At 43.7% G+C, this 27,729-nt stretch overlaps 1 protein-coding gene across 8 annotated transcripts in view; it reads left to right on the forward strand.

The window, feature by feature from the left end:
- The window catches only part of herc1 (HECT and RLD domain containing E3 ubiquitin protein ligase family member 1), a 466,732-nt gene that overhangs the window by 40,838 nt on the left and 398,165 nt on the right, over positions 1 to 27,729 (forward strand). For all 8 annotated transcript variants that reach the window (XM_072553323.1, XM_072553316.1, XM_072553320.1 and 5 more), the window contains exons 2-4: positions 7,802 to 8,757; positions 18,609 to 18,704; positions 19,055 to 19,249. In XM_072553323.1, coding sequence (XP_072409424.1) covers positions 7,828 to 8,757; positions 18,609 to 18,704; positions 19,055 to 19,249 — 1,221 coding nt within the window. In that variant the 5' untranslated portion in view covers positions 7,802 to 7,827. The remainder of the gene's footprint in view (positions 1 to 7,801; positions 8,758 to 18,608; positions 18,705 to 19,054; positions 19,250 to 27,729) is intronic.

The following is a 27,729-nucleotide window of genomic DNA, read 5'->3' on the forward strand; positions in this document are numbered from 1 at the left end:
TTTATAGTGGTTTGTCTCTGCCGCTTCCGGTTGTCAGTTCCAGCTGTCTGCTGCAGTGGCCGGCATATTGGGTCCAGGTCGATGTGTTTGTTGTTAGAATCTGTGGATGAGTGCCATACCTCTAGGAATTCCCTGGCTGTTCTCTGTTTGGCTTGTCCTATAATAATAGTGTTGTCCCAGTTTCTTTATCTGTGTTTGTCGTTGTTTGGTGTTTATGGCTCGTTCTACCGCATCTGTCCATTCTTGATTTGTTGCTTGTTTGAATAATGGTTTTTGGCGTGCAATTTCCCAGTTGTATTTTCCTCAAGTGCTTTGTAGGCAGAAAAAAGGCACAGAAAATGCAGCAAGTACACAGCAGGTCTATCAGCATTTGAAGTTGAAGAATAATTAGATTAACTCATCATAAATATGGAAATGGCTGAAATTAATGAAAAAAAAGATTAATTTCAGGTAATTTCATTTGTGGGTCAAATGCGCAAAATATCAGTATTGTATATGTTTGTTGCATTTGTGATCAAGTAATTTCTTTCATCTGCAATTATATCAAAATTTGCTCAAGTTGCTTCAAACCACAAAAGAAAGAGAGAGACTGAAAGATGGAGGAGGTAGAAAATCTTTATAGTTACTAATTTTTAGATGCAAGTGTTAAAATATCTGTGGAGAATGAAGATCTGCATTTGATGCAGGGAGCTGTAAACCATGAATATTGGCATCTAAACTGTTGCAGTCTTGTCCAATTTTATGAGGGTGCTGCTCTGATCGGAGTGCAGGATTGTCAAATTCTTCCCTGAAATTTTTACTTAAAACTAGTTGGAATTGTGAAGGACGTCAGAGGCTGAAAAATTATGAAACAAGACTGGACGCTAACATAAAAGGAAATCCCAAAATCTTCTATAAGCATCTTTGTAATAAGATGGTAGTAAAAGGAGTGAGGCTAATCAGACCAAAGAGGCATGACTGAGGCATTAAATGAAACTCTAAATCTGTCTTTACCTATGAGGTAGACAGATACTGCACAGGTCATGGTGACAGAGGAGGAAACTCAGGTTTACATTTTGCCTTCTATTTGAATATTTCAAGTTAAAGTACTTGAAAGCACTGGAACCAGATGATATGCACCCAAGGATATGGAAGGAAGTGAGAGTGGAAATTATAGCCATAATGGCAGTGAATTTTCACTCTTTCCTGGCTTCAGGCTTGGTGCTAGAAGATCAACAAATTGCAAATATGGCACCCTGGTTTGAAAAAAATCATTGTAAAAGCAGACCCAGCAATTTCAGAATAGTTAATTTAACTTTGGTAGTAGGAAAAGAGTAGCATTGAAAAGTTTGTGCAGTCGGTTCTGAGATAACACATGTTTTTTAAATGTGAATTGGTTTTAATGTGATTGAAGAATTTATACAGTTATTTGTAGAATGTGAACTTTCCTTATCTGTATTGGTGATAATGCAATTCTGGCCCCATTAATTTAAATGGTGCGGCTATTGCACGATTTTCTTAAAATGTGAGATTGCACGAGGATGGAAGTATTGCGCTATATCGGAACTGACTGGATCAGTTTGGAGCAGTCAGCATGGGTTTAAGAAAAGACAATTATGCCTGACCTGTTTAGTGGAATCCTTTGAAAATAGGTATGGTGTATATCAAAGCTTTTGATACTGTGCCCCTCAGGAGACTTGTGAACAAAGTTTCAGGTTGTGGAATAAAAGGGACAGTGGCAACCTGGGTACAAAACTGACTGAGAAATAGAAAGCAAAGCATTATCATTAATAGGTAGTTTTGGGGCTGGAGAGAGATTTATAGTGGACTTCATGAGGAATGGTTATGGGCCCTTTGTTTTTCAACATATATAGGATCTTGGTGTGGAGGAGATAGAACATTTACATAAAACATACACAGAACATTACAGCGCTGTACAGGCCCTTCAGCCCTCGATGTTGCGCCGACCTGTCATACCAATATGAAGTTTGTTAGACTGTGGCACAAAGAACATGGACATATGGAATGAAATAAAGAATACTCAAGAGTGTAAAGAAGTAGAGACCTACTTTTAGGTTTGCAATTCTCCAGTCTTCCAGAACCTCTTCCAAATCCAGTGGTGATTGAAAAATAATTGGTAGTATGTATACAATTTCCATTCTCGCTTCTTTCCATATCCTTGGAGGCACCTCATTAGGGAGGAGAAAGTGAGGCCTGCAGATGCTGGAGATCGAAGTCGAGTGTGCGGGGCTAGAAAAGCACAGCTGGTCAGGCAGAGTCTGAGGAGCAGGAGAATGGATGTTTCGAGCATATTCCCTTTGGCACCTTATCAGGTCTCAAGTTTAACTTAAAATATTTAAGTCATTAAAGGTGGCAGGATTCATAACAATACAATAGATTTTTTTTTACAGAAAGCAGACAATAAGATATCTCCTAGGTTTCATAAATAGGGACATAGAGCACAAAAGCAGTGGAATTACAATGAATTTAATCTAAGACGTTGGTTGGACCTCAACTAGAATATGAAAGGATACAAACACATTACAGAAAGCGCAGAAGAGGCTTACAAGAATGTTTCTAGGATGTGATACTTCAGTAATGAGGAGAAATTGTTTTCCTTGGACAGGATAAGACGAAGAGAAAATTTGAGTAGAAATGATCAAAGTTGTGAAGAGTCTGAACACTCGACTGACACCAACTTAAAATGAAGGTTCAGACAAGGTGGGCCAAATTGTCTGCTACACCATAATAAGTCTGTTTATGTAACAATAGGAGAGAGGATTATAATGATAGCCAGAAAGAAGTTTTAATGTTGTTTAAGAACATAGGCAAACAAGGATACTTATTCCACCTTTCAATTTGATCATGGCTGATAAGTATTTTCACTTCATTGAACAGCCTTGTTACGCTTGTGCATGGAGTACAGAAGTCTGAAATGGTCACAAAGTCTGTATTTTATCCTCTGCGCATAGAGGATATCAAATTGGATATATCCAAATAAATTGGAAAATAGCAGACAAAAATCATTGTCATGGAGAAGAAACAAATGTGTGCTGTTCTGCACTGCCGTGACAGTCTAAGGAAGAGCAATTGAGAACCCTGATAGAAAAATGAACAAAGATGATTTGGAGATGCTGGTGAAGGACTAGGGTGTCCAAAGTTAAAAATCTCAACACCAGATTATAGTCCTACAGGTTTAATTGGAAGCTCTAGCTTTTGGAGCACTGCTCCTTCATCAGATAATTGTGGAGTACACAATTGTAAAAGTTTACAGTGTGATGTAACTGAAATTATATGTTGAAAAAATACCTTGATTGTTTGTTAAGTCTCTCATCTATTAGGATGAGCATGATAGTTTCACTTCTTTCATACTGAGAAACTCTCTTCCACTACTCCTGTCTGCGTCCTGTTGACCAGCCAGTTCTCTGTCCATCTAGCTCGTGCACCCTGGACCCCATGTGACTTCACCTTCTCAATCAGCCTGCCATGGGGAACCTTATCCAACGCCGTACGAAAGTCCATGTATTTGACATTGACAGCCCTTCTCTCATCAATCAACTTTGACACTTCCTCAAAGAATTCTATTAGGTTTGTAAGACATGACCTTCCCTGCACAAAACCATGTTGCCTATCACTGATAAGCCCATTTTCTTCCAAATAGGAGTAGACCCTATCTCTCAGTATGTTGTGCAGCACATTCCGTACCAGTGACGTCAGACTTCACTGGTCTATAATTACCTGGATTATCCCTGCTACCCTTAAAAAGGGGACAACATTAGCAATTCTCCAGTCCTCCGGGACCTCACCCGTGTTCAAGGATGCAGTTAATAGTGTTTCTTCTTTACATATACATTTCCTCATGAAGATGTTTCATTGTAAATTATCCACTAGATAATACTAAGGAAAAATAATTTTTCAAAACTGTTGTATGTAAAAATAATTATAATTTCTGTTTAATTCTACACCGTAAACTTGAATGTTGGACGATTGATTAAGTTTGCGGACAATGCAAAAATTGGTGAGGTGGCAAATAGTGAGGAGGATAACTTTAGCTTACTTAGATTGCAGATGACAAAGATTGGTTGCATGGTTAACAGTACAACTGAGACTCTTGGAGCCTAAGACAATGTAAATAGGATGGTCAAATGGGCAATATGTTGCAGGTAGAATTTATACATCTTTAATTTCACAAGGAAGCATTCAATGAATGGCATGGCACGAGGAAGTACTGTGGAAAAAGGCACCTTGGGGTGTTTGTCCACAATCCCTGAAGGCGGAAGAGCATGTTACTATGGTGGTGGAAAAGGCATACGGGATACTTCCCTTTACCATTCAAGGCTTACATCACCAAATGCCCAAAAGTCACGTTGGAGTTGTATAGAACTTTGGTGAGATCACAGCTGCTGCACAATACTATGTGCTGTTCTCGTTGCTACATAGAAAGGATGGGATTACATTGGAGGGGTGCAGAGGATATTGACCAGAATGCTATCTGGGCTGAAAAATTTAAGTTATGAGGGAAGGTTGGATAGGCTTGGGTTGGTTTTGTTGAAACAGGGAAGACAAGGGGCAATCTATTTAAGGTGAACAAGATTATGACAGGCATGGACAGAGTGGATAAGGAGCAACTATCCCTTTAGTTGAAGAGTCAGTCAAAAAGGACACCGGCTCAAGATGAGGGACAGAAAGTTTAATTGGGATTTGAGGATAAATCTTATTACTCAGAGGATTGTGAATTCTGGAATGCGCTACCTAGGAGCATATTGCCTCACATCCTTTTTAAAAGTACCTGGACTTCGCATATTGTAACATTTCAAGGCTGTGGGCCAGTTGCTGGTAAATGGGGTTAGGTTGATTGTCAGGTGTTTCTCACTGTTTGTACAGATGGGCTTTAGAATCTGTTCTACAACATCAAGGTGGGCTGCTCAGATGGGCTGATCACTGGCAGAGGGATTTCAATCTGGAAAAGTGTGAGATGATGCAGTAGGGCAGGACAACATGGCAAGGGAATACATGATGAGCTGAAAAATGTGTTGCTGGTAAAGCTCAACAGGTCAGGCAGCATCCAAGGAGCAGGAGAATCGACGTTTTGGGCATAAGCCCTTCTTCAGGAATGAGGAAGGTGTGCCAAGCAGGCTAAGATAAAAGGTAGGGAGGAAGGACTTGGGGGAGGGGCGTTGGGAATGCAATAGGTGGAAGGAGGTTAAGGTGAGGGTGAAACGCTGGAGAGGGGGTGGGGGCGGAGAGGTCGGGAAGAAGATTGCTGGTCAAGAAAGCGGTGCTGAGTCAGAGGGTTGGGATTGAAATAAGGTTGGGGGAGGGGAAATGAGGAAGGTGGAGAAATCTGCATTCATCTCTTGTGGTTGGAGGGTTCCTAGGCGGAAGATGAGGCGCTCTTCCTCCAGGCATCGTGTTGCCATGGTCTGGCAATGGAGGAGGCCAAGGACCTGCATGTGGGAGGGGGAGTTAAAGTGTTCAGCCACGGGGCGGTTGGGTTGGTTGGTGCGGGTGTCCCAGAGGTGTTCTCTGAAACTTTCTGCAAGTAGGCGGCCTGTCTCTCCAATGTAGAGGAGGCCACATCAGGTGCAGCGGATGCAGTAAATGATGTGTGTGGAGGTGCAGGTGAATTTGTGATGAATATGGAAGGATCCCTTGGGGCCTTGGAGGGAATTGAGGGGGGAGGTGTGGGCGCAAGTTTTGCATTTCTTGCAGTTGCAGGGGAAGGTGCTGGGAGTGGAGTTTGGGTTGGTGGGGGGGTGTGGACCTGACGAGGGAGTCGCGGAGGCAGTGGTCTTTCCGGAACGCTGATAGGGGAGGGAAAGATATCCTTGGTGGTGGGGTCTGTCAGGAGGTGGCGGAAATGACGATGTATCTGGAGGTTGGTGGGGTGGTAGGTGAGGACCAGTGGGGTTCTGTCCTGGTGGCGATTGGAGGGGCGGGGTTCAAGGGCGGAGGAGTGGGAAGTGGAGGAGATGCGGTGGAGAGCATAGTCAACCACGTCTGAGGAGAAAGTGCGGTCTTTGAAGAAGGAGGCCATCCGGGTCGTTTGGTATTGGAATTGGTCCTCCTGGGAGCAGATGCAGTGGAGGCGAAGGAATTGGGAATATGGGATGGCGCTTTTACAGGGGGCAGGGTGGGAGGAGGTGTAATGTAGGTAGCTGTGGGAGTCAGTCGATTTATAGTAAATGTCCGTGTTGAGTCGGTCGCCTGAGATCGAAATGGAGAGGTCCTGGAAGGGGAAGAATGAGTCTGAGACAGTCCAGGTAAATTTGAGGTTGGGGTGGAAGGTGTTAGTAAAATGGATGAACTGTTCAACCTCCTCGTGGGAGCACAAGGCAGCGCCGATACAGTCATTGATGTAGCGGAGGAAAAGGTGGGGGGTAGTGCCAGTGTAGCTGCGGAAGATGGACTGTTCCACATATCTGACGAAGAGGCAGGCAAAGCTGGGGCCCATGCGGGTGCCCATGGCTACTCCTTTGGTTTGGAGGAAGTGCGAGAATTGGAAAGAGAAGTTCTTCAGAGTGAGGACTAGTTCAGTCAGTCGATGGAGGGTGTCAGTGGAAGGGTACTGGTTGGGTCGGCGGGAAAGGAAGAAGCGGAGGGCTTTGAGGCCTTCGTGATGGGGGATGGAGGTGTGTAGGGACGGGATATCCATGGTGAAGATAAGGCGTTGGGGGCCGGTGAGGCGAAAATCATGGAGGAGGTGGAGGGCGTGGGTGGTGTCCCGAAGGGAATACATGATGAATGGTAGGACCCTGAGAAGCTCGCGGATCAGATGGACCTTGGTGTGTATGTCTACCAGACACTTCACATAGTGGACAGGTACATAGAGTGGTTAAGAAGGCATTTGGGTTACTTCTCTTTATTAGCCCAAAGTGTAACAGAGCCTGTGTGCCACCTGCAGACTCACCCTCTGAGTAGAAGAGAGTCATCATTGTCTGTGAGGGACCATTGATGATGATAAGCCATTGCATGGAGTTTAAGAGCAGGAGGGTTAAGCTGGAGCTAAATAAATGTTTGTCAAAAAGTGTGGTGCTGGAAAAGTTGGCCAGTTAGCATCTGAAGAACAGGAGAATCGATGTTTCGGGTATAAGCCCTTCGTCACGTCCCTGATGAAGGGTTTATGCCGGAAACATCGATTCTCCTACTCCTTGGATGCTGCCTAACCTGCTGTGCTTTTCCAGGACCACACTTTTCGACTCTGATTTCCAGCATCTGCAGTCCTTGCTTGCTCTTACATAAATTGTTGGTAAGCCCACAATTACAGTATTGTGTGCAGTTCTGAAATCCAATTTATTAGGAGATTATTGCAGTGGAGAGGGGGCAAAGGAGATTTTCAGTTTTGAAGAGAGACTGGATAGATTAGGTTTGCTGCTCTTGATGCAGAGGAGACTGAAGGGGATATGATTGAGATGTACAAAGTTAGGAGAGGTTTAGACAGGAAGGAACTACTCTACTTGTTTGACAAATCAATAATCAGGTGCCATAGATTTAAGGTAAGGGGCAAGAGGTTTAGAGGGATGTGAGAAAACCTTTTCCCATACACAGGGTAGTGGTGGGAATTTGCAACTTGCTGCCTGTGAGGATGGCAGAGGCAGAAAATCTCATCTAAATATTTATTAATTTTATGTGCACTTGCAATGCCAAGGCATAAACGGCAGGAAACTGGGACTTGAATAAATGCTCGTGTTTGACAGGCTGAAGGGCCTTTTACATTTTAGATTTCATGGTTTTTACTGAGTGTAAAAGATCATTTCAGTTTGCAAGAATTGTTTGTTTGTGATTTTACCAAAACATAATTATTTTTCTTTTTATCTTTTAGGACTAATGGCAATAAAGTGACCAATCATGGCACTAATGATTCCACCAGTGAAGCTAAAATGGTTAGAGCATCTCAATAGCTCTTGGATTACGGAGGACAGTGAGTCCATTGCCACAAGAGAAGGTGTTTCTATTTTGTTCAATAAGCTAGTTAGCAGTAAGGAAGTGGTACCATTACCACAGCAGGTACTCTGCCTTAAGGGACCTCAGTTACCAGATTTTGAACGTGAGTCCCTCTCTAGCGATGAGCAAGAACACTATCTAGATGCTCTCCTTAGCAGCCAGCTGGCTCTGGCGAAGATGGTTTGCTCTGATTCTCCATTTGCAGCATCCCTTCGGAAGCGCTTGTTGGTGTTACAGCGTGTTTTTTATGCTCTTTCCAACAAATACCATGATAAAGGTAAAGTCAAGCAGCAACAGCATTCACCTGAAAGTAGTTCTGGAGCAACGGACATCCATTCTGTAAGTGAACGTCCAAGATCCAGTACGGATGCTCTAATAGAGATGGGAGTTCGGACCGGATTAAGTCTATTGTTTGCACTATTACGACAGAGTTGGCTGATGCCTTCAACAGTGCCAGGATTGAACCTCTGTAATGATGTTATTCATACAGCAATAGGTGTGATAAGCTCATTGCCACCATTATCTTTAGCAAATGAAAGTAAAATTCCAGCAATGGGACTGGACTGCTTGTCCCAAGTGACAACATTCTTAAAAGGAGTCACAATGCCAAATTCGGGCGCAGATATTTTGGGACGAAGATTAGCTTCAGAGTTGCTACTTGGACTTGCAGCCCAACGTGGTTCTCTACGGTATCTTCTGGAATGGATAGAAATGGCTTTGGCTGCATCGGCTGTAGTTAGCACCATGGAGAAAACACAACTGCCCATGAATCGAGAAGGAATGATCAGTCATGATTGCTTCATGAACATTCTTGTACAAATGAGACGCTCTTTGGTATGTATTTGGAATCTATACCCTGGTACCCTGTCTCAGATAATCTAATTCACTTGCCTCATCCAAACTTAATTGTTTGATAATTTACAAATTTTTTTTGACTGTCATGAACAATTTCTTTGCGTGAATTAGATTTTATGTGTCAAAAACATATTTTGTTTGACTTAGAGGAATGTATTTCTTTTGAATAATGCATTTCATGTAAAACAAATTTCACAAGAGAATTCATCAGTCAGAATGAGCAAACAATGATGTTTATGAGCCACTGGTGTGAAATTCAAACAAATTACTTCACCTATTTGATATCAACAAGGTTTTTTTAAAATCTCAGCTGTGGAGTGCAATATTAACATATCATATTGCAGGAAACAATTGAACAGAAACTGGTTTCAGGTAAGATGCCAAAGACTTCTAATGACCAACATCATGTGCTGTAGCTAACTTGCCAGGACGTTAGAAGGCCAGCACATGTTCGAAGTTGCAATGACCAAATCATCTTTAACAAAAGGAAAACCTGGATTAGCAAAATGTGAGGCTGAACAGATAGTTAAGAGACTGCTATGAGAAAATAGCAATTTACTGAAAGAACAAAGAATAATACAGATCAGAAATTGGCAAGCTGAAAGAAGACAGAGGATGGTGGTTGATTGGAAATGTTCATCCTGGAGTTCTAGTGGTGTATTGCAAGGATCTGTTTTGGAACCACTGCTGTTTGTCATTTTTATAAATGACCTGGCTGAAGGCATAGAAGGATGGGTTAGTAAATTTGTGGAGGACACTAAGATTGGTGGAGTTCTGGATAGTGCCAAAGGATGTTGTAGGTTAGAGGGATATAGATAAGCTGCAGAGCTGGGCTGAGAGGTGACAAATGGAGTTTAATGCAGGAAAGTGTGAGGTGATTTGTTTTGGGAGGAGTAACAGGAATGCAGAGTACTGGGCTAATGGTAAGATTCTTAGCAATATAGATGAGCAGAGAGGTTAGAATTAGAATCCCTACAGTGTGGAAACAGGCCCTTTGGCCCAACAAGTCCACACTGACCATCCGAAGAGTAACCCGCCCAGACATATTCCCCTACCCTGTATTTACCCCTGACTAATGCATCTAACCAACACATCACTGAACACTATAGGCAATTTAACATAGCCAATTCATCTAACCTGCACATCTGTGGATTGTGGTAGAAATCCCACGCAGACATGGGGAGAATTTGCAAACTCCACACAGACATTTTCCCGAGGCTGGAATTGAACCCGGGTCTGTGGCACTGAGCCACTGTGCTGCCCTAGTCTCAAGTCCATTTACATGGTTCCCTGAAAGTTGCCACCCAAGTTGGTAGGGTTGTTAAGAAGGCATGCGGTGTGTTAGCTTTTATTGGTCGAGTGATTGAATTTCAGAGCCGTGAGGTCATGCTGGAGTATTGCCTACAGTTCTGGTCACTGCATTTTCGGAAGGATGTGGAAGCTTTGGAAAGGGTTCAGAGGACATTTACTAGGATGTTGCCTAGTATGGAGGGAAGGTCTTTACAGGAAAGGCTGAGCGACTTGAGGCTGTTTATGTTCAAGAGAAGAAGGTTGAGAGGTGACTTAATTGAAACATACAAGAAAATCAGCGGGTTCAATATGATGGACAATGAGAACCTTTTTTCGTGGATGGTGATGGCTAACACAAGGGGACTTAGCTTTAAATTGAGGGGTGATAGATATAGAACAGCTGTCAGAGGTAGTTTCTTGACTTGGAGAGTATCAGAGACGTGGAATGGCCTGAATGCAACAGTAGTAGAACCGCCAAATTTAAGGGCATTTAAATGGTCATTGGATAGACATATGGATAAAAATAGAATAATATCAGTCAGATTGGCTTCAGAATGGTTTCACAGGTTGGTGCAGCAGGACAATGTACAGCACAGGAATATGCCCTTTGGCCCATCAAGGTTGCATCGACACACAATAACTTTCTAAACTATTTTTGCCTATTTATATCAATATCAAGTTTCCTTTAAACATTGCTGCTGTATCCACCTCCACCACTTCCTCTGGTAGTACATTCCAGGCACCTATCATCTTCTGTATATCAAAAAAAAATGCCCCTCTCCTCTCCCTTACCTTAAGCCTATGTCCCCAGTGATTGAATTTTCTACTCTGGGTACAAAGATACCTATGCTCCATTTTATCCACACCTCTCATAATTTTGTAAACTCCCATCAGGTTGCCTCTCATTCTTTGACATTCAAGTGAAAACAAACCAAGTTGTCTAATCTCTTGTCATAGTTGATACTCTTCAAACTGGGCCGTATACTTGTATTTCTGTGTTGTGTGTATGAACTCTCAAAGGAAGTGCTACATGGGAGGTTTGTTAAGAACATTAAGTGCATTGCATATAAATTATCTAATTAATTGTTCAAACCAGTTGCTTGATTTTTAGAATGAAGGAATTTTTGAAAAAAAAGTATTCATTTTGAAACTGACATTCTGTTGTACAGAATTTAAGTATTTTTGAAAAACATTTTTGTGGAGATTACAACAGGATCTTGATCAGATGGGCCAATGGGCTGAGAAGTGGCAGATAGAGTTTAATTCAGATAAATGCGATGTGCTGCATTTTGGGAAAGCAAATCTTAGCAGGACTTCTACATTTAATTCATAGCCAACTGCTGCCGCGACATTAACCGCTTCAACTTCTCCACCCCTCTCACCCACTCCAACCTCTCACCCTCGGAACGTGCAGCCCTCCACTCCCTCCGTTCCAACTCCAACCTCACTATCAAACCAGCAGACAAGGGAGGTGCGGTAATAGTTTGGCGCACCGACCTTTACACCGCTGAAGCTAAATGCCAGCTCACGGACATCTCCTCCTACTGCCCCCTTGACCATGACCCCACCTCCCACCACCAAACCATCATCTCCCAGACCATCCATAACCTCATCACCTCAGGGGATCGCCCATCCACTGCCTCCAACCTCATAGTCCCACAACCCCGCACCACCCGTTTCTACCTCCTGCCCAAAATCCACTAACCTGACTGCCCCGGCCGGCCCATTGTCTCAGCCTGCTCCTGCCCCACCGAACTCATCTCTGCATACCTCGACACGGTCCTGTCCCCCTTAGTCCAAGAACTCCCCACCTACGTTCGGGACACCACCCACGCCCTCCACCTCCTCCATGATTTTCGCTTCCCCGGTCCCCAACGCTTTATTTTCACCATGGACATCCACTCCCTGTACACCTCCATTCCCCATCACAAAGGACTCAAAGCCCTCCACTTCTTCCTTTCCCGCCGTACCAACCAGTACCCTTCCACTGACACCCTCCTTCGACTGACTGAACTGGTCCTCACACTGAAGAACTTCTCTTTCCAATCCTCCCACTTCCTTCAAACCAAAGGAGTAGCCATGGGCACCCGCATGGGCCCCAGCTATGTCTGCCTCTTCGTCGGATATGTGGAACAGTCCATCTTCCGCAGCTACACTGGCACCACCCCACCTTTTCCTCCACTACATCGATGACTGTATCGGTGCTGCCTTGTGCTCCCATGAGGAGGTTGAACAGTTCTTCCACTTTAGCAACACCTTCCACCCCAACCTCAAATTCACCTGGAATGTCTCAGACTCCTCCCTCCCTTTCCTAGACCTTTCCATTTCTATCTCTGGCGACCGAATCAACACGGACATTTACTATAAACCGACCGACTCCCACAACTACCTAGACTACTCCTCCTCCCACCCTGCCCCCTGTAAAAATGCCATCCCATATTCCCAATTCCTTCGTCTCCGCCGCATCTGCTCCCAGGAGGACCAGTTCCAAAACCGTACCACCCAGATGGCCTCCTTCAAGGACTGCAATTTCCCCCCAGACGTGGTCGACGATGCCCTCCACCGCATCTCTTCCACTTCCCGCTCCTCCGCCCTTGAGCCCTGACCCTCCAACCGCCACCAGGACAGAACCCCACTGGTCCTCACCTACCACCCCACCAACCTCCATGTACAGCGTATCATCCGCTGTCATTTCTGCCACCTCCAAACGGATGACACCACCAGGCATATATTTCCCTTCCCTCCCCTATCAGCGTTCTGAAAAGACCCTCCCTCCGTGACTCCCTCGTCAGGTCCACACCCCCCACCAACCCAACCTCCACTCCCGGCACCTTCCCCGGCAACCGCAAGAAATGCAAAATTTGCGCCCACACCTCCCCCCTTACATCCCTCCAAGGCCCCAAGGGATACTTCCATATCCGCCACAAATTCATCTGCACCTCCACACACATCATATATTGCATCTGCTGCACCCGATGTGGCCTCCTCTATATTGGGGAGACAGGCTGCCTACTTGTGGAACGTTTCAGAGAACACCTCTGGGACACCCGGACCGACCAACCAACCCAACCACCCCGTGGCTCAACCCTTCAACTCCCCCTCCCACATGCAGGTCCTTGGACTGCTCCATCGCCAGACCATAGCAACACGACGGTTGGAGGAAGAGCGCCTCATCTTCCGCCTAGGAACCCTCCAACCACAAGGGATGAACTCCGATTTCTCCAGTTTCCTCATTTCCCTCCCCCCACCTTGTCTCAGTCAAATCCCTCGAACTCAGCACGGCCTTCCTAACCTGCAATCTTCTTCCTGACCTCTCCGCCCCCACCCCACTCCGGCCTATCACCCTCACCTTGACCTCCTTCCTCCTATCACATTTCCAACGCTCCTCCCCCAAGTCGCTCCTCCCGACCTTTTATCTTAGCCTGCTGCGCTTTTCCAGCAACACTCAGGCGACTGTCTGTGTGGAGTTTGCACGTTCTCCCCATGTCTGCGTGGGTTTCCTCCGGGTGCTCCGGTTTCCTCCCACAGTCCAAAGATGTGCAGGTCAGGTGAATTGGCCATGCTAAATTGCCCGTAGTGTTAGGTAAGGGGTAAGGGGTAGATGTCGATGTAGGGGTATGGGTTGGTTACGCTTCGGTGGGGCGGTGTGGACTTGTTGGGCCGAAGGGCCTGTTTCCACACTGTACGTAATCTAATCTAATCTAATTTTCAGTTCTACATTTAATGGTAAAGTCCTACGGAGTGTTGCTGAACAAACTTTGGAGTGCTGGTTCATAACTCCTTGAAAATGGAGTCGCAGGTAGGTAGGATAATGAAGAAGGCGTTTGGTATGCTTTCTTTTATTGGTCAGAGTATTGTGTACAGGAGTTGGGAGGTCATGTTGCGGCTGGACAGGACATTGGTAAGGCCAGTGTTGGAATAATGTGTGCAATTCTGGTCTCCTTCCAATCAGAAAGATATCGTGAAACTTGAAAGGGTTCAGAAAAGATTTACAAGGATGTTGCCAGGGTTGGAGGATTTGAACTATCGGGAGAGGCTGAACAGGCTGGGGCTGTTTTCCCTGCAGTGTCAGAGGCTGAGGGGTGACCATATAGCGGTTTACAAAATTATGACTGGCACGGATGAGATAAATAGACAAAGTCTTTTCTGTGGGGTCGGGGAGTCCTGAACTAGAGAGCATAGATTTAGGGTGAGAGGGGAAAGATATAAAAGGGACCTAAGGGGCAACTTTTTCACATAGAGGGTGGTACGGGTATGGAATGAGGTGCCAAAGGAAGTGGTGGAGGCTGGTACAATTGCAATATTTAAGAGGCATTTGGATGGGTATATGGATAGGAAGGGTTTGGAGGGATATGGGCCAGGCGCTGGCAGGTGGGACTAGATTGGGTTGGGATATCTGGTCGGCACGAACGGATTGGACCAAAGGGTCTGTTTCCACGCTGTACATCTGAGTCTATGAAGTTTTTCATCTTGCACTTCTCAGGACATTTCAGAAGAATACAAACTTAAGGATTAAAACAGCATGTGAACAGAGGGCTTGATTCAGCAGCATAACCTTGCAGCTCATAACCTTGCAGCATAACCTTGCAGCATAACCTTGCAGCTCATAAATTCAATCGTCCTGCTAATGAAAGCCAACACATCCTATCAACTTGGGTGGCAATTTTGAGGGATCTTTGGACATGGAACCCAAGATCCCTCTGTTCCTCCATACTGCCAAGAATCCTGCCTTTAACCCTGTATTCCACATTCAAATTCAGCCCTCCAAAATGAGTGACTTCATACTTTTCTAAGTTGAACGCTCTCTGCCACTTATCAGCCCAGTTCTGCATCCTGCCAATGTCCCATTGCAACCTACAGCTGCCCTCCAAACTATCCACAACTCTGCTGACCTTTGTATCATCAGCAAACTTACTAACCCACCCTTCCACTTCGTCATCCAAGTCATTTATAAAAATCACAAAGAGCACAGATCGCAAAACTGATCCCTGTAGAACACCAATGGTCACCGAACTCCCAGCTGCCACCACCCTTTGTCTTCGAAGGGCCAGCCAATTCTTTATCCAGACAGCCAGATTTCCCTGTGTCCAGGGAATGTCGCCTTACTTTCTGAATGAGCCTATCACGGGAAGCTTATGAAACGTCTTGCTAAAATCCAAATACACCACATTCGCTGCTGTTTTGTCACATCCTCAAAGAATTCAGTAAGGTTTGTGAGGCATGACCTGCCCCTCACAAACCCTTGCTGACTGTCTCTAATCAGACTATGCTTTTCCAAATAATCATAAATCTTGTCTGTCAGAATCCTTTCCAATACTTTGCCCACCACTGACATAAGACTGAATGGTCTGTAATTCCCAGGGTTATCCCTATTCCCTTTCTTGAACAAGGAATAACATTTGCCACCCTCCAGTCATCTGGCATGACTCAAGATGGACAGTGAAAACACAAAGATCATCTTCAAAGGCGCAGCAATCTTATTCCACACTTCCTGTAGTAATCGTGGATATATTCCATCTGGCCTAGGGGATTTGTCTATCCTTACGTTTTTCCAAATTTTCAGCACATCCTCCTTCCTAACATCAATCTGTTCTGGCATATCAGTTTGTTTTATGTTGTTCTCAAAAATGTCAAAGTCCCCCTCTGTAGTGAATACTGAAGCAAAGTATTCATTCAGGACCTCCCCTACTATGGTGCATCTATGGTGCATTTGTAAAAATTGGTAAGAGTCATTGAGGACATGTCAAATTTCCTTAGGCTTCTGAGGAAGTAGAGGCATTGGTGTAGCATCGATGCAAATGGACCAGAATAGATCGTTGGTGATAATTACTCCTCGGAACTTGTAGTTCTCTACCATCTCCATCTCAGCACCACTGATATAGATAGGGACATGAACCCCCCCCCCCCCCCCACCCCCCCCCCACTATACTTCCTGAGGTTGATTACCAACTCCTTTGTTTTGTTTTGTTTACATTGAGGGAGAGTCGAGAGTGTGGTGCTGGAAAAGCACAGTAGGTCAGGCCGAAGCCGAGGAACAGGAGAATCGACATTTCGGGCATAAGCCCTTCATCAGGAATTGAGCGGAGAATCCGGAAATGGCAATTCTCCTGTTCCTCTGATGCTGCCTGATATGTGCTTTTCCAGCACCACACTCTTGACTCGGATCTACAGTATCTGCAGTCGTCACTTTCTTCTACTGACATTGAGGGAGAGATTGTCGTCTTTATACAGTGCAACTAAGTTCTCTGTCTTTTTTTCTGTCCTCTTTTTCATCTATGTGTGGAGCCATAGGCTGTGGTGGGACAAATATATCTCGTCAGTATTTGCTATGGAACAAGTCATGGAAGCTAGAGAACTCTGGGAAATAAATACTCATATCTTGAAAAGAATGCACATTACAGGAGAGGTGCTGGAAGTTTTGAGTTATCAGGAGAGACTGGAGAGGCTGGGACTTTTTTTCCCTGGAGAAAGTGGGCAATCCTGAGCTGTGTGGTTTTTCCTTTATTGTTCAAAATTATGAATAGACCCCTGTAAACTATTTGCTCCTCACTTTAGACTTACGCCCTCTAATCTTAGGCACGTCTACCATGGGGAAAAGATTCTCATGATCTGCACTATATATGTCTCTCTTGATTTTGTATGTTTCAATCAGTTCCTGCCCCCTCTCACCCACCCCTCCTCCACCTCCCCGCCAACTATTTCTGCTCGAGGGACAATATGCTCAGACTTTCCAATCTGTCATAACTAAGACCTTTCATCTCACGTAACATTTTGAATCTCTTTCTGCACCGTCTACAGTACAGTCATATCCTTCCATTAGTGTGGCAACCAGAAGTGCACACAATACTGTGGCCTAACCAGTTGTAACAAGACTTGCCTGCTTCGATGTTTACCACTCTGGCTAATGAAGGCAAACAATCCATCTACCTGTGCTGACACTTTCAGGGATCTGTGGACTTGTACACCAATGTCTCTTAGTTCCTCAGTACCCCCTCATTGTGTATGTTTTTCCCTAATTAGACCTCCCAAAAGGCATCACTTACCAGGATTAAATTCCATCTGCCCAATTTACCAATTGATCGATATCACGCTGTAACCTGAGACCGTCCTCCTCATGATGTCCAAACTTAGTAATTATATCTTCTGAAGTCACATCCAAGTTGTAGATGACAAACAGCTAGGGTACAAGCACTAATTTTTGTGGAACACCACTGGTCGCAGGCTTTTAGTTTCAAAACCAACCCTTCACCATCACCCTATGCCTCATGTTTACAGGCAATTTTGGATCCAGTTTGCCAACTTGCCTTGGATCCCATGGGCTCATACCTTTTGGACCAGCCTGTCATGGGGGAACCTTGCCACGTGGACACATTTGGAATACTGCATATAATTCTGGTCGAAACATTACCAAAAGGATGTGGATGCTTTGGCAAAGGTGCAGAGACGGTTCACCAGGATGTTGCCTGGTATGGAGGGCACTAGCTATGAAGAGAGGTTGAGTAGATTAAGACTATTTTCATTAGAAAGTCAAAGGTTGAGGGGGACCTGATTGAGATCGATAAAATCATGAAATATATACACAGGGTGGATAACAAGAAGCTTTCTCCCATAGTGCAGACTCAATTACTGGGAGTCATGAGTTCAAGGCAAGAGGCGAAAAGTTTAAGGGAGGTATGTGTGAAAAGTTCTTTATGTAGAGGGTGGTGGGTGCCTGGAACATGTGGTCAGCAGAGGTGGAAGAGGCGCGCATGATAGTGACATTTAAGATGTATTTAGACAGATACATGAATGGGCAGGAAGCAAAGGGATATAGATCCATAGAAAGTAGGTGACAGGTTTGGATAGAGTATCTTGATCGGCACAGGCTTGAAAGGCTGAAGGACCTGTTCCTGTGTTGTAATTTTCTTTTGTTCTTTGTCAAAGGCCTTACTGAAGGCCATGTAACCCACATCAACTGCACTGCCCTCGTCAATGTATTGAGTGACCTTTTCAAACGTATACTCAATTAAAATAGACAGGATCTCCCTCCAACAAACCTATGCTGCCTATCCCTGATTAATATCTGCTTATCCAAGTGTTGATTAATCCTGTCCGTCAGAATTGGTCCAATGATTGCCCTACCAAAGGGGAGGAGGGAAATCTTTCCACTTTCTGAAATTGTTAGATCTGGTGTTGTCTTTACCTTTGCTTGCACAATGTCAACATAGTTTCTGTTGTAGGATGCTCATTCTCCAGTTCACTTGAAGGCAACTTTAACTTCTCTTAACTCACAATGTTCCTGACAAAACCCATGCACTTCTTCCCTGAACATGCCTCTTTTGATGGGTTCTTAGCCACTTTCTTTACTCCGCTTTCTTCTTTTTGAAGTGTCTTTGGGTGTTTCTTTCTCTGAATGGTAGATATAATTATGCTCTTTTGTTGTTTTGCTGTTTCACTTGTCTAATGACTTCACTTACGACTGCTTCTAATTTGTTGTTCAGGCTCCAACTATGTTAAATTATATTTGATATTTTTAACTGTGCAAACTTTGATTTTTACAGGGTGCATCAGCTGATAGGAGTCAATGGCGAGAACCCACTAGGACACATGATGGTTTATGCTCATTGTATGAGGCAGCTCTGTGCCTCTTTGAAGAGGTTTGTAGGAAATTTCCTTTGGTTATTCATAATTTTGAAACAATGTTTTATGCTTAAAGTACTTATTTTGGAAAATAAGCACACCTGCATTTCACAAAGCACTTTCCCATGCCTTCAGTATGTTGACATATCCATCAAATTGCTTTTGCAGTATAGACTCAGTTAAAGCAAGGATATTAGTTTGGAATAGAGGTGCAAGTATTTTTCTTAATTCTTTCCTGCTTTGTGAGTGTGTGTACATGCATGCTGTATTTTTCTAGCATTGAAATTAGCCATGTGACCATTTGTTGTTTGTAATTTGGAATTATGAAGCTTGAAATTAATGACTTTCCTTAACTCTTTGTTCATAGGTTTGTCGAATGGCTTCTGACTATTCCAGAACATGTGCTAGCCCTGATAGCCTACAGAACGGAGATGCTCCTGTGGTGTCAGAAACATGTGAAGTATATGTTTGGGGTAGTAACAGCAGTCATCAACTAGTTGAGGGAACACAGGAAAAAATTCTGCAGCCAAAATTAGCTTCCAGTTTTGCTGATGCTCAAACAGTAAGCATAATATTTATGCAATTCCATTTTATGCTTTCTCAACTTGATATATTTTTGTAATGATAGATGTGCTTTGTAAAACTGTGCGCAAACTAGCAACTGTCTATAGGTATAGCTCCTGTTTCTATTAGAGATCAGTGAACTTAACCACATTGCATGTGCTTTAGTGGTTGGGATATCGAGAAGAAAATGTGATTGTATGGAAAAAAAAGTAAAAACATTTCACAAGCCAGTTGTTTTACATAGGTTTTGATATTAAGTTACTTAATTCAGATTATTTTATGGCCACACTGCTACTGCAGTCATTGGTGATGTTTCATGTGATATTCATTCCCTCCTTTGCTGAAATGCAGTCTTTAATATCTGCAGATGTTAAATTCATAATCACCATAATTCATTTCTTAATGGCAAGTTATAGCTGCAAGTAGAATTTAAGAGCAGGTAATTTTTGCCAGAAATATGTGAAATGTTGGTTAGACCACTGTTAGAGTGTTATGTGCAGTTCTGGAATACATATTACAGGAGGGATTTGACTATACTGGAAAGGGTGCAGGAGAGATTTACTAGAATCTGGGTTACCACATTTTAGTTAGGAAGGGAGATTGGATAGACTGGGGTTGCTTTCTTTGGAGCAGTGCAAACTGATCTGGTTGAGTTGTATAAAATTATTGGGGGGATGGTAAAAATAACCTTTTTCCCTTGACAGAGAGCTCAATGACGTGGAGCATAGAGTTAATGTAAAGGGCGTGAGGTTTAGAGGGATTGTGAAGAAACTTGTTTTCATCTAGATGGTGGTGGGAACCTGGAACAAACTGCCTGCATGGGTGATAGAGGGAGAAACTGCCATAACATGATGTGCAATTCTGATAATGCCAATAGCATTAACAGTGTCTGGGTCAATGAGTTGTTCCTGAAATGGACTCGTGGCATGGACAGTAAACTTTGAACTGGTGCGGTACCCAGTGGCATCGGCAGTTTTTGCATTGGCAAGATCCATCGAGGAACTATAGATCGGTGATTGGTGGTGGGCAAGTTGTTGAAGAGAATCCTGAGGGACAGGATTGGAATGTATTTGGAAAGGCAAGGACTGATTAGGGATAGTCAACATGGCTTTGTGTGTGCAAAATCATGTTTCATGAACTTGATTGAGTTTTTTGAAAAAGTAACAAAGTGGACAAATGAGGGCAGAGCAGTGAATGTGATCTATATGGACTTCAGTAAAGTGTTCAGCAAGGCTCTCCATGAGAGACTGGTTAGCAAGTTTAGATCTCATTGAATACAGGGAGAACTAGCCATTTGGATACAGAACTGGCTCAAAGGTAGAAGACAGAAGGTGGTGGTGGAGGGTTGATTTTTCAGACTGGAGGCCTGTGACCAGTGGAGTGCCACAAGATTCGGTGCTGGGTCCACTACTTTTTGTCATTTATATAAATGATTTGGATGCGAGCATAAGAGGTACAGTTAGTAAGTTTGCGGATGACACTAAAATTGGAAGTGTAGTGGACGGCGAAGAAGGTTACCTTGGATAACAATGGGATCTTGATCAGATGGGCCAATTGGCTGAGAAGTGGCAGATGGAGTTTAATTCTGATAAATGTGAGATGTTGCATTTTGGGAGAGCAAATCTTAGTAGGACTCATATGCTTAATGGTAAGGTCCTAGGGATTGTTGCTGAACAAAGAGACCTTTTGAGTACAGGTTCATAGTTCCCTGGAAGTAGAGTCACAGGATAGTGAAGATGGCATTTGGTATGCTTTCCTTTATTGGTCAGAGTATTGAGTACAGGAGTTGGGAGGTCATGTTATGGCTTTACAGGACGTTGGTTCGGCCACTTCTGGAATATTGCGTGCCCAACTCTGGTTCTGAGCTGTAAATCTCTATGACTCTATAGCCAAACAAGAATTGTGTATTTAATGTGGTCTTTGTAACATATGAAATGTTCTGCCTATTTGGAGGATGTTGTGAACCTTGAAAGGGTTCAGAAAAGATTTATAAGGATGTTGCCAAAGTTAGAAGATTTGAGCTATAGGGAGAGGCTGAATAGGCTGGGGCTGTTTTCCCTGGAGCGTTGAAGGCTGAGGAGTGACCTCATAGAGATTTATAAAATCATGAGGGACATGGATAATTGGACAAAGTATTTTCCCTGAGGTTAGGGTGAGAGGGGAAAGATAAAAACGGGCAACCTTTTCACACAGAGGGTGGTACGTGTATGGAAAGAACTGCCAGAGGAAGTGGTGGAGGCTAGTACAATTGCAACATTTAAAAGGCATCTGGATGGGTATTTGAATAGGAAGGGTTGAGAGGGATATGGGCCAGTGCTGGCAAATGGGTCTAGGTTAGGTTGGAATATCTGGTCGGCATGGCTGAGTTGGCCTGAAGGGTCTGTTTTTGCGCTGTACATCTCTATGACTCAGTGTTGAGCTCGTCAGGAAAGAGGAGCTCCTTCTGAAGAATGGCGACCATTTACTCTGGCAGCGCAGCAGAGAGGCCTTCTACATGGACCATGACGGGATCACTTAAGAAGGTCTGTGAAGTTGAACGCCTTTTCTTTATTTCTTAATTTTTCTGCCTTGGTGCTCTATACTGTTATGTGTTTTAGGATGGTGTTGGAGAGTGGCGACACTTTACATCACTTTTCACTGTATTTTGTAACAAATTACGTGATTATAAATCAGTTATATCAAGGTATATAAGACTATGAGCCAGATGTTTGAAATTGTGATTACAATTGGTGGTTGCTTTTGAATGATACCGACTCAGTGGGCTGAAGAGCTTTTTTTTGAGCTGTAAATCTCTATGACTCTATAGCCAAACAAAAATTGTGTATTGAATGTGGTCTTTGTAACACATGAAATGTTCCTTATTGCAGATCACTTACATGGAAATTACATTGTGCTGATGAAATAATTCGTTTTCATGTCAGCTAATTTATATATTTACCCTTCCTAGCAATATTTTGGTAAAATATTTGGCTGTCTTGTTGTGAGAATGCATAGAATAATAAGAACTTAATTTAGTAAGTAAGGAGGCATGGGATGCAGAAAAATCTGGCTGTCTGGATACAAAATTGGCTGGCCCATAGAAGACAGAGTGATGGAAAGTATTCAGCCTGGAGCTTGGTGACCAGTGGTGTTCTGCTGGAATCGGTTTGGGACCTCTGTCCTTTGTGGTTTTCATAAATGACTTAGATGAGGAAGTGGAAGAATGGGTTAGTAAGTTTGCTGATGACATGAAGGTTGGTGGATTTGTGGGTGTATGGAGGGCTGTTCAATATTACAACAGGGCATTGACAGGATGGAGAACTGGACTTCTAAGTGACAGCTGGCGTTCAACCTGGAACAGCGTGAAGTCATTCACTCTGGAAGGTCAAATTTGAATGCAGAATACAGGGTTAAAGGCAGGATTTGTGGCAGTGTGGAGGAACAGAGGGATTAGATTAGATTAGATTAGATTAGATTACTTACAGTGTGGAAACAGGCCCTTCGGCCCAACAAGTCCACACCGCCCCGCCGAAGCGTAACCCACCCATACCCCTACATCTACAGATACCCCTTACCTAACACTACGGGCAATTTAGCGTGGCCAATTCACCTGACCTGAGCATCTTTGGAGTGTGGGAGGAAACCGGAGCACCCGGAGGAAACCCACGCAGACACGGGGAGAACGTGCAAACTCCACACAGTCAGTCGCCTAAGGCGGGAATTGAACCCGGGTCTCCGGCGCTGTGAGGCAGCAGTGCTAACCACTGTGCCACCGTGCCGCCCTCACTGTGCCACCGTGCCGCCCTTGGGGTCTTGGGGTCCGTGTCGATAGATCCATCAAAGTTGCCACCCAAATTGAAAGGATTGTTAAGAAGGTGTACGGTGTGTTGGCTTTCATTAGCAGTGAGATTGAGTTCAAGAGCTACGAGGTTATGCTGCAACTCTATAGAGCCCTGGTAAGACCACACTTGAGATATTGTGTTCTGTTCTGATTGACTTATTATTGGAAAGATGTGGAAGTTTTTAAAGAGGGTGCAGAGGAGATTTACCAGGATGCTGCCTCGACTGGAGGGCATATCTAATGAAGAAAGGTTGAGGGAGCTTGGTCTGTTCTCATTAGAGCAAAGAAGGATGAGAGGTGACTGGATAGAGGTGTACAAGATGTTGAGAGGCATAGACAGAGGGCATAGCCAGGGATTTTTTCCCAGGGCGGAAAGGTCTATCATGAGGGGACATAATTTTAAGGTAATTGGAGAAAAGTTTGGAGATGTCATAAATGGGTTCTTTCCACAGAATGGTGGGCGCGTGGAATACACTGCGAGCCATGATAATAGATTCAGATACATTAGGGACATGTAAGCAACTCTTGGAAAGGCACATGGAAGGTAGTACAATGAGGGGTATGTAGGTTAGTCTGGTCTTAGAGTAGGATAAAAGGTTGACACAACATCAAGGACCAAAGGGTTTGTACAGTGCTGCACTGTGCTACATTTGTGTTTGTAGCAGCAAATATGTGTAAGCAATGTGGGTCTGAGAAGGCCAACAAAATAAATTGCCAACGTGTGGTGATCAGGTTGAGGATGAGATATTCAGACATAACACACTAGTACAGCACAGTACAGGCCCTTCAGGCCTTGATATTGTGCCGGCCTTTTATCCTACTCTAAGATTAAACTAACCTCCTTGGTGAAGAGCTCGAAACGTCAACTCTCCTGCTGCCTGACCTGCTGTGCTTCTCCAGCACCACACGTTTTGACTCTGATCTCCAGCATCTGCCTATCCAGACACATGAAAAGAAGCGAAAGGAATTGTATTGTAATTTATTTGAATTGTTGATTTAAGTTGACAAATGGGGAATACTGAAATGAGAAATAACAGCCCAAAAGGAAAGTAATCTGTTAGCTTAAAATACAAAGACAGATCTGTGTTGTCTTCATTGGATGCATGCAATTGTGGATGAGGCCCGGCAAGGATTGACCTCATCCTATTTAATTGGATTTGTAGAACAAATCTTGCCTAAGCGCAAACTCAAATTCATTTAATGTTAGAGGCAGTAATAGTAGAATATTCATGCTGGCTATTAAAACATGATAAGAAATAATTGATTTAAGAACACAGCAGTGTAAGTAGGCATTCAGTCCATTGAACCTGTTCCATCATTCAGTATGTCATGTTGATGCACTTCAATGACTTTAACTCACCCCATTCTCAACTTCTGTATGTCACTGGTAATCAGAAATCTAAAAATCTCTGCTTTTAAGTGTACTTAAAGACTGAGCCTCCGCAGCTTTCTGTTGTAGAGAATTCGAAAGACTCACAATCCTCTGAGGAAAATAATTTCTCTTTATCTCTGACCCAAAGTGAGCATCTTTCTTATTTTTAAGTTGTACCCCTTGGTTCTAGACTTACCAACCACACGAAACACTTTTACCTGCATCTGCCTTATTCATCCCTATGTTCTGTAGGTTTCAATGAGATCAAAACTAATTCTTTGAAATTGCAGAAAATACAGATACATGTTGTTTTCCATAGGACAGCCCCACCATCCTGGGACCAGTCTGATGAACCTCCTGTGGCATTGCTCTGTGGAAATAATATTTTTCTCAAGCTAAGAAAACTAAAGCTTCTCAGTACTCCAGGTGTAATCTGACCAAGTCCCTATACAATTGAAGCAAAAAATCATTATTGCAGTTTTCCAATTCTGTAACATAAAGGCAAACATTCCATTAAGCTTCCTAATAGCTTCTTACACCAGCGTATAGGCTTTCAATGACTTATTGAGAAAGGCGCCTAGATTCCTTTGTAAACAATACTTTTGAACCTCATGTCATTTAAGAAATAATCTGAATATCTGTTGCTTCGGCCAAAGTAAATAACCTCCCATTCTTTTCACTCATAATATTCCACTTGCCATGTAGTGGCTCTGTCTAATTTCTCCTGAAGCTGCTTTACATCATCTTCATAATGTACAGTCCCAATTGGTATTGATAAATTTGGAAATATTACATTTGGTCCCAACCTGAAATACATATTGTCAATGATCTGGAGGAAGGTATAGGTGGTCTGATTAGCAGGTTTGCAGATGACAGTAAGATTGGTGGAGTGGCAGATGGTGAAGAGGACTGCCAGAGAATGCAGCAGAATATAGACTGATTGAAGAGTCGGGTGGAGAAATGGCAGATGGAGTTCAATCCGGGTAAATGTGAGGCATTTTGGGAGATCCAATTCAAGATTGAACTATACGGTAAATGGAGAAACCCTGGGGAAAATTGTTGAACAGAGAGATCTGGGTGTTCAAGTCCATTGTACTCTGGAGGTCGATAGAGTGGTCAAGAAGGTATACGGCATGCTTTCCTTCATTGGACAGGGTATTGAGTTGGCAGGTAATATTACAGGACTTTGGTTGGCCATATTTGGAATACTGCATATGGTTCTGATTGCCACGTTACCAAAAGGATGTGGATGCTTTGGAGACGGTGCAGAGGAGGTTCACCAGAATGTTGCCTGGTATGGCGGGCGCTAGCTATGAAGAAAGATTGAGTAGATTTGGGTTATTTTCATTTAGAAAGACAGAGGTTGAAAGTGTCCTGACTGAGGTCCACAAAATCTTGAGAGGTATAGACAGGGTGGATAGCAAGAAGGTTTCTCCCGGGGTCTCAGGCTGAGAGGGGATAATTTTAAGGGAGATATGTATGGAGTGTTCTTTACGCAGAGGGTGGTGGGTGCCTGCAAAGTGTTGCCAGTGGAGGTGGTAGAGGTGGGCACGATAGCTTCATTTAAGCTGTATTTGGACAGATACGTGAATAGGCAGAGAGCAGAGGGATACAGACCCTTAGAAAATAGGCAACTGGTTTTGATAGAGGATCTGGACTGGTGCAGGTTTGGAGAGCCAAAGGGCCTATAATTTTCTTAGTTCTTTGTATTGTGAATGGCTGGGCCTACATATTGACCTGTGGTACTCCACTACTCTCAGCCTGCCAATGTGAGAATGATTTGTTTATCCTGATTATGGCTCACAGACGGAAAACAGTCATTAATGTATGCAACCTCGTGTGGGGGTTGGCAACAAGTCAGAGGGGAAGATAAATTTAAAATATGTAAAGCCTTAGCTCGTGTGTAGACCGAGTGCACTGACCAGGAGCAGACATGGGACTGCTGGGTAAGTGATGGTTTCTGTTTGGGTGGTTACTTTCCCCAAAACACTACTCAGGTAGTGTCTCCCACCCATCCACCTCCTCTACCAAAAGAAAGGTTCTGTGCGCCAGATTGATAAGGTGAGTAGTTTCTTTTTTTTTAGTTTTTCAGTAGTCTCGTTGGGAATTTAGAATAGTGGGAGTGAAGGTTAGAGCAGTTGCATGTTCCTCCTGCAGAATGTGGGAGGTAAGTGTCACCACTCATGTCCCTGCTGACTGCATCTGTAGGAGGTGCACCCAACTCCAGTTTCTGAAAAACCGTATTAGAGAACCGGAGCTGAACCTGGATGAACTTCACATCAGTCGGAAGGTGGAGGGGGGTTATTGAGAGGAGTTGGAGGGAGGTAGTCACACCTCAGGTAAAAGAAGAAGACAGAGGTTACTATGAAGGGATGGAAGGGGAATCAGCTGGCAGTGCAGGAATCCCCTGTCACCGTTCCCCTCAACAAGTACACCGTTTTGGATACTGTTAGGGGAGGAACAACTTACCAGGGGTAAGAAATTGCGCACAAGTCTTTGGCACAGAGTCTGTCCCTATTGCTCAGAGTGGAAAAGAGACGAGGAGCAGAGCATTAGTCATTGGGGATCTCATAGTTAGGGGGACAGATAGGAAGTTCTGTGGGAACGAGAGAAAGTCACGGTTGGTGTGTTGCTTCCCAGGTGCCAGGGTTTGTGATGTCTCTGATCTTGTTTTCAGGCTTCTTGAGGGGGAGGGGGAGCAGCCTCAAATCGTGGACCACATAGGCACCAACGACATAGGTAAGAAGTGAGATGGGGATTTAAGACAGAAATTCAGGGAACTAGGGTGGAAGCTTAGAGCTAGAACAAACAGAAATGTTATCTCTTGTTTGTTGACCGTGCCACATGCTAGTGAGGGGAGGAATAGGGAGATAATAGGATGTTCTGAAAAACGTCCATCAGCTCTCCTTTATCAATTTTGTTTCTAACATCTTTAAACAAGGTTTCCCATTCACAAATCCATGTCCAATCACATGGCCAATCAGATCATTATCAACTGGTATCTATAAATAAATAGGTATCTATTTACCCTATCGTTTATAACAGATTCCAGCTTTTCTGTACTGCAGTTGTTAAGCTAACAGGTATACTTCTTTTGCTCTCTTCCTCTCTTAAGTAGTGGGGTGACATGCTCTGTCCCAAACCACAGGAATTATTCCAGAAACTTTTGAGATTTAGAAGATGATCACCATTGCAACAACTACCTCTCTAGGTATCTCTTTCAACACTGGGATGATTTGCATCAGATCCTGGAGATTTATCAACTTTCAGCCTCATTAATTTTTCC

This window comes from Chiloscyllium punctatum, chromosome 33, assembly GCF_047496795.1.
Source record: "Chiloscyllium punctatum isolate Juve2018m chromosome 33, sChiPun1.3, whole genome shotgun sequence".
Lineage (NCBI taxonomy): Eukaryota > Metazoa > Chordata > Chondrichthyes > Orectolobiformes > Hemiscylliidae > Chiloscyllium > Chiloscyllium punctatum.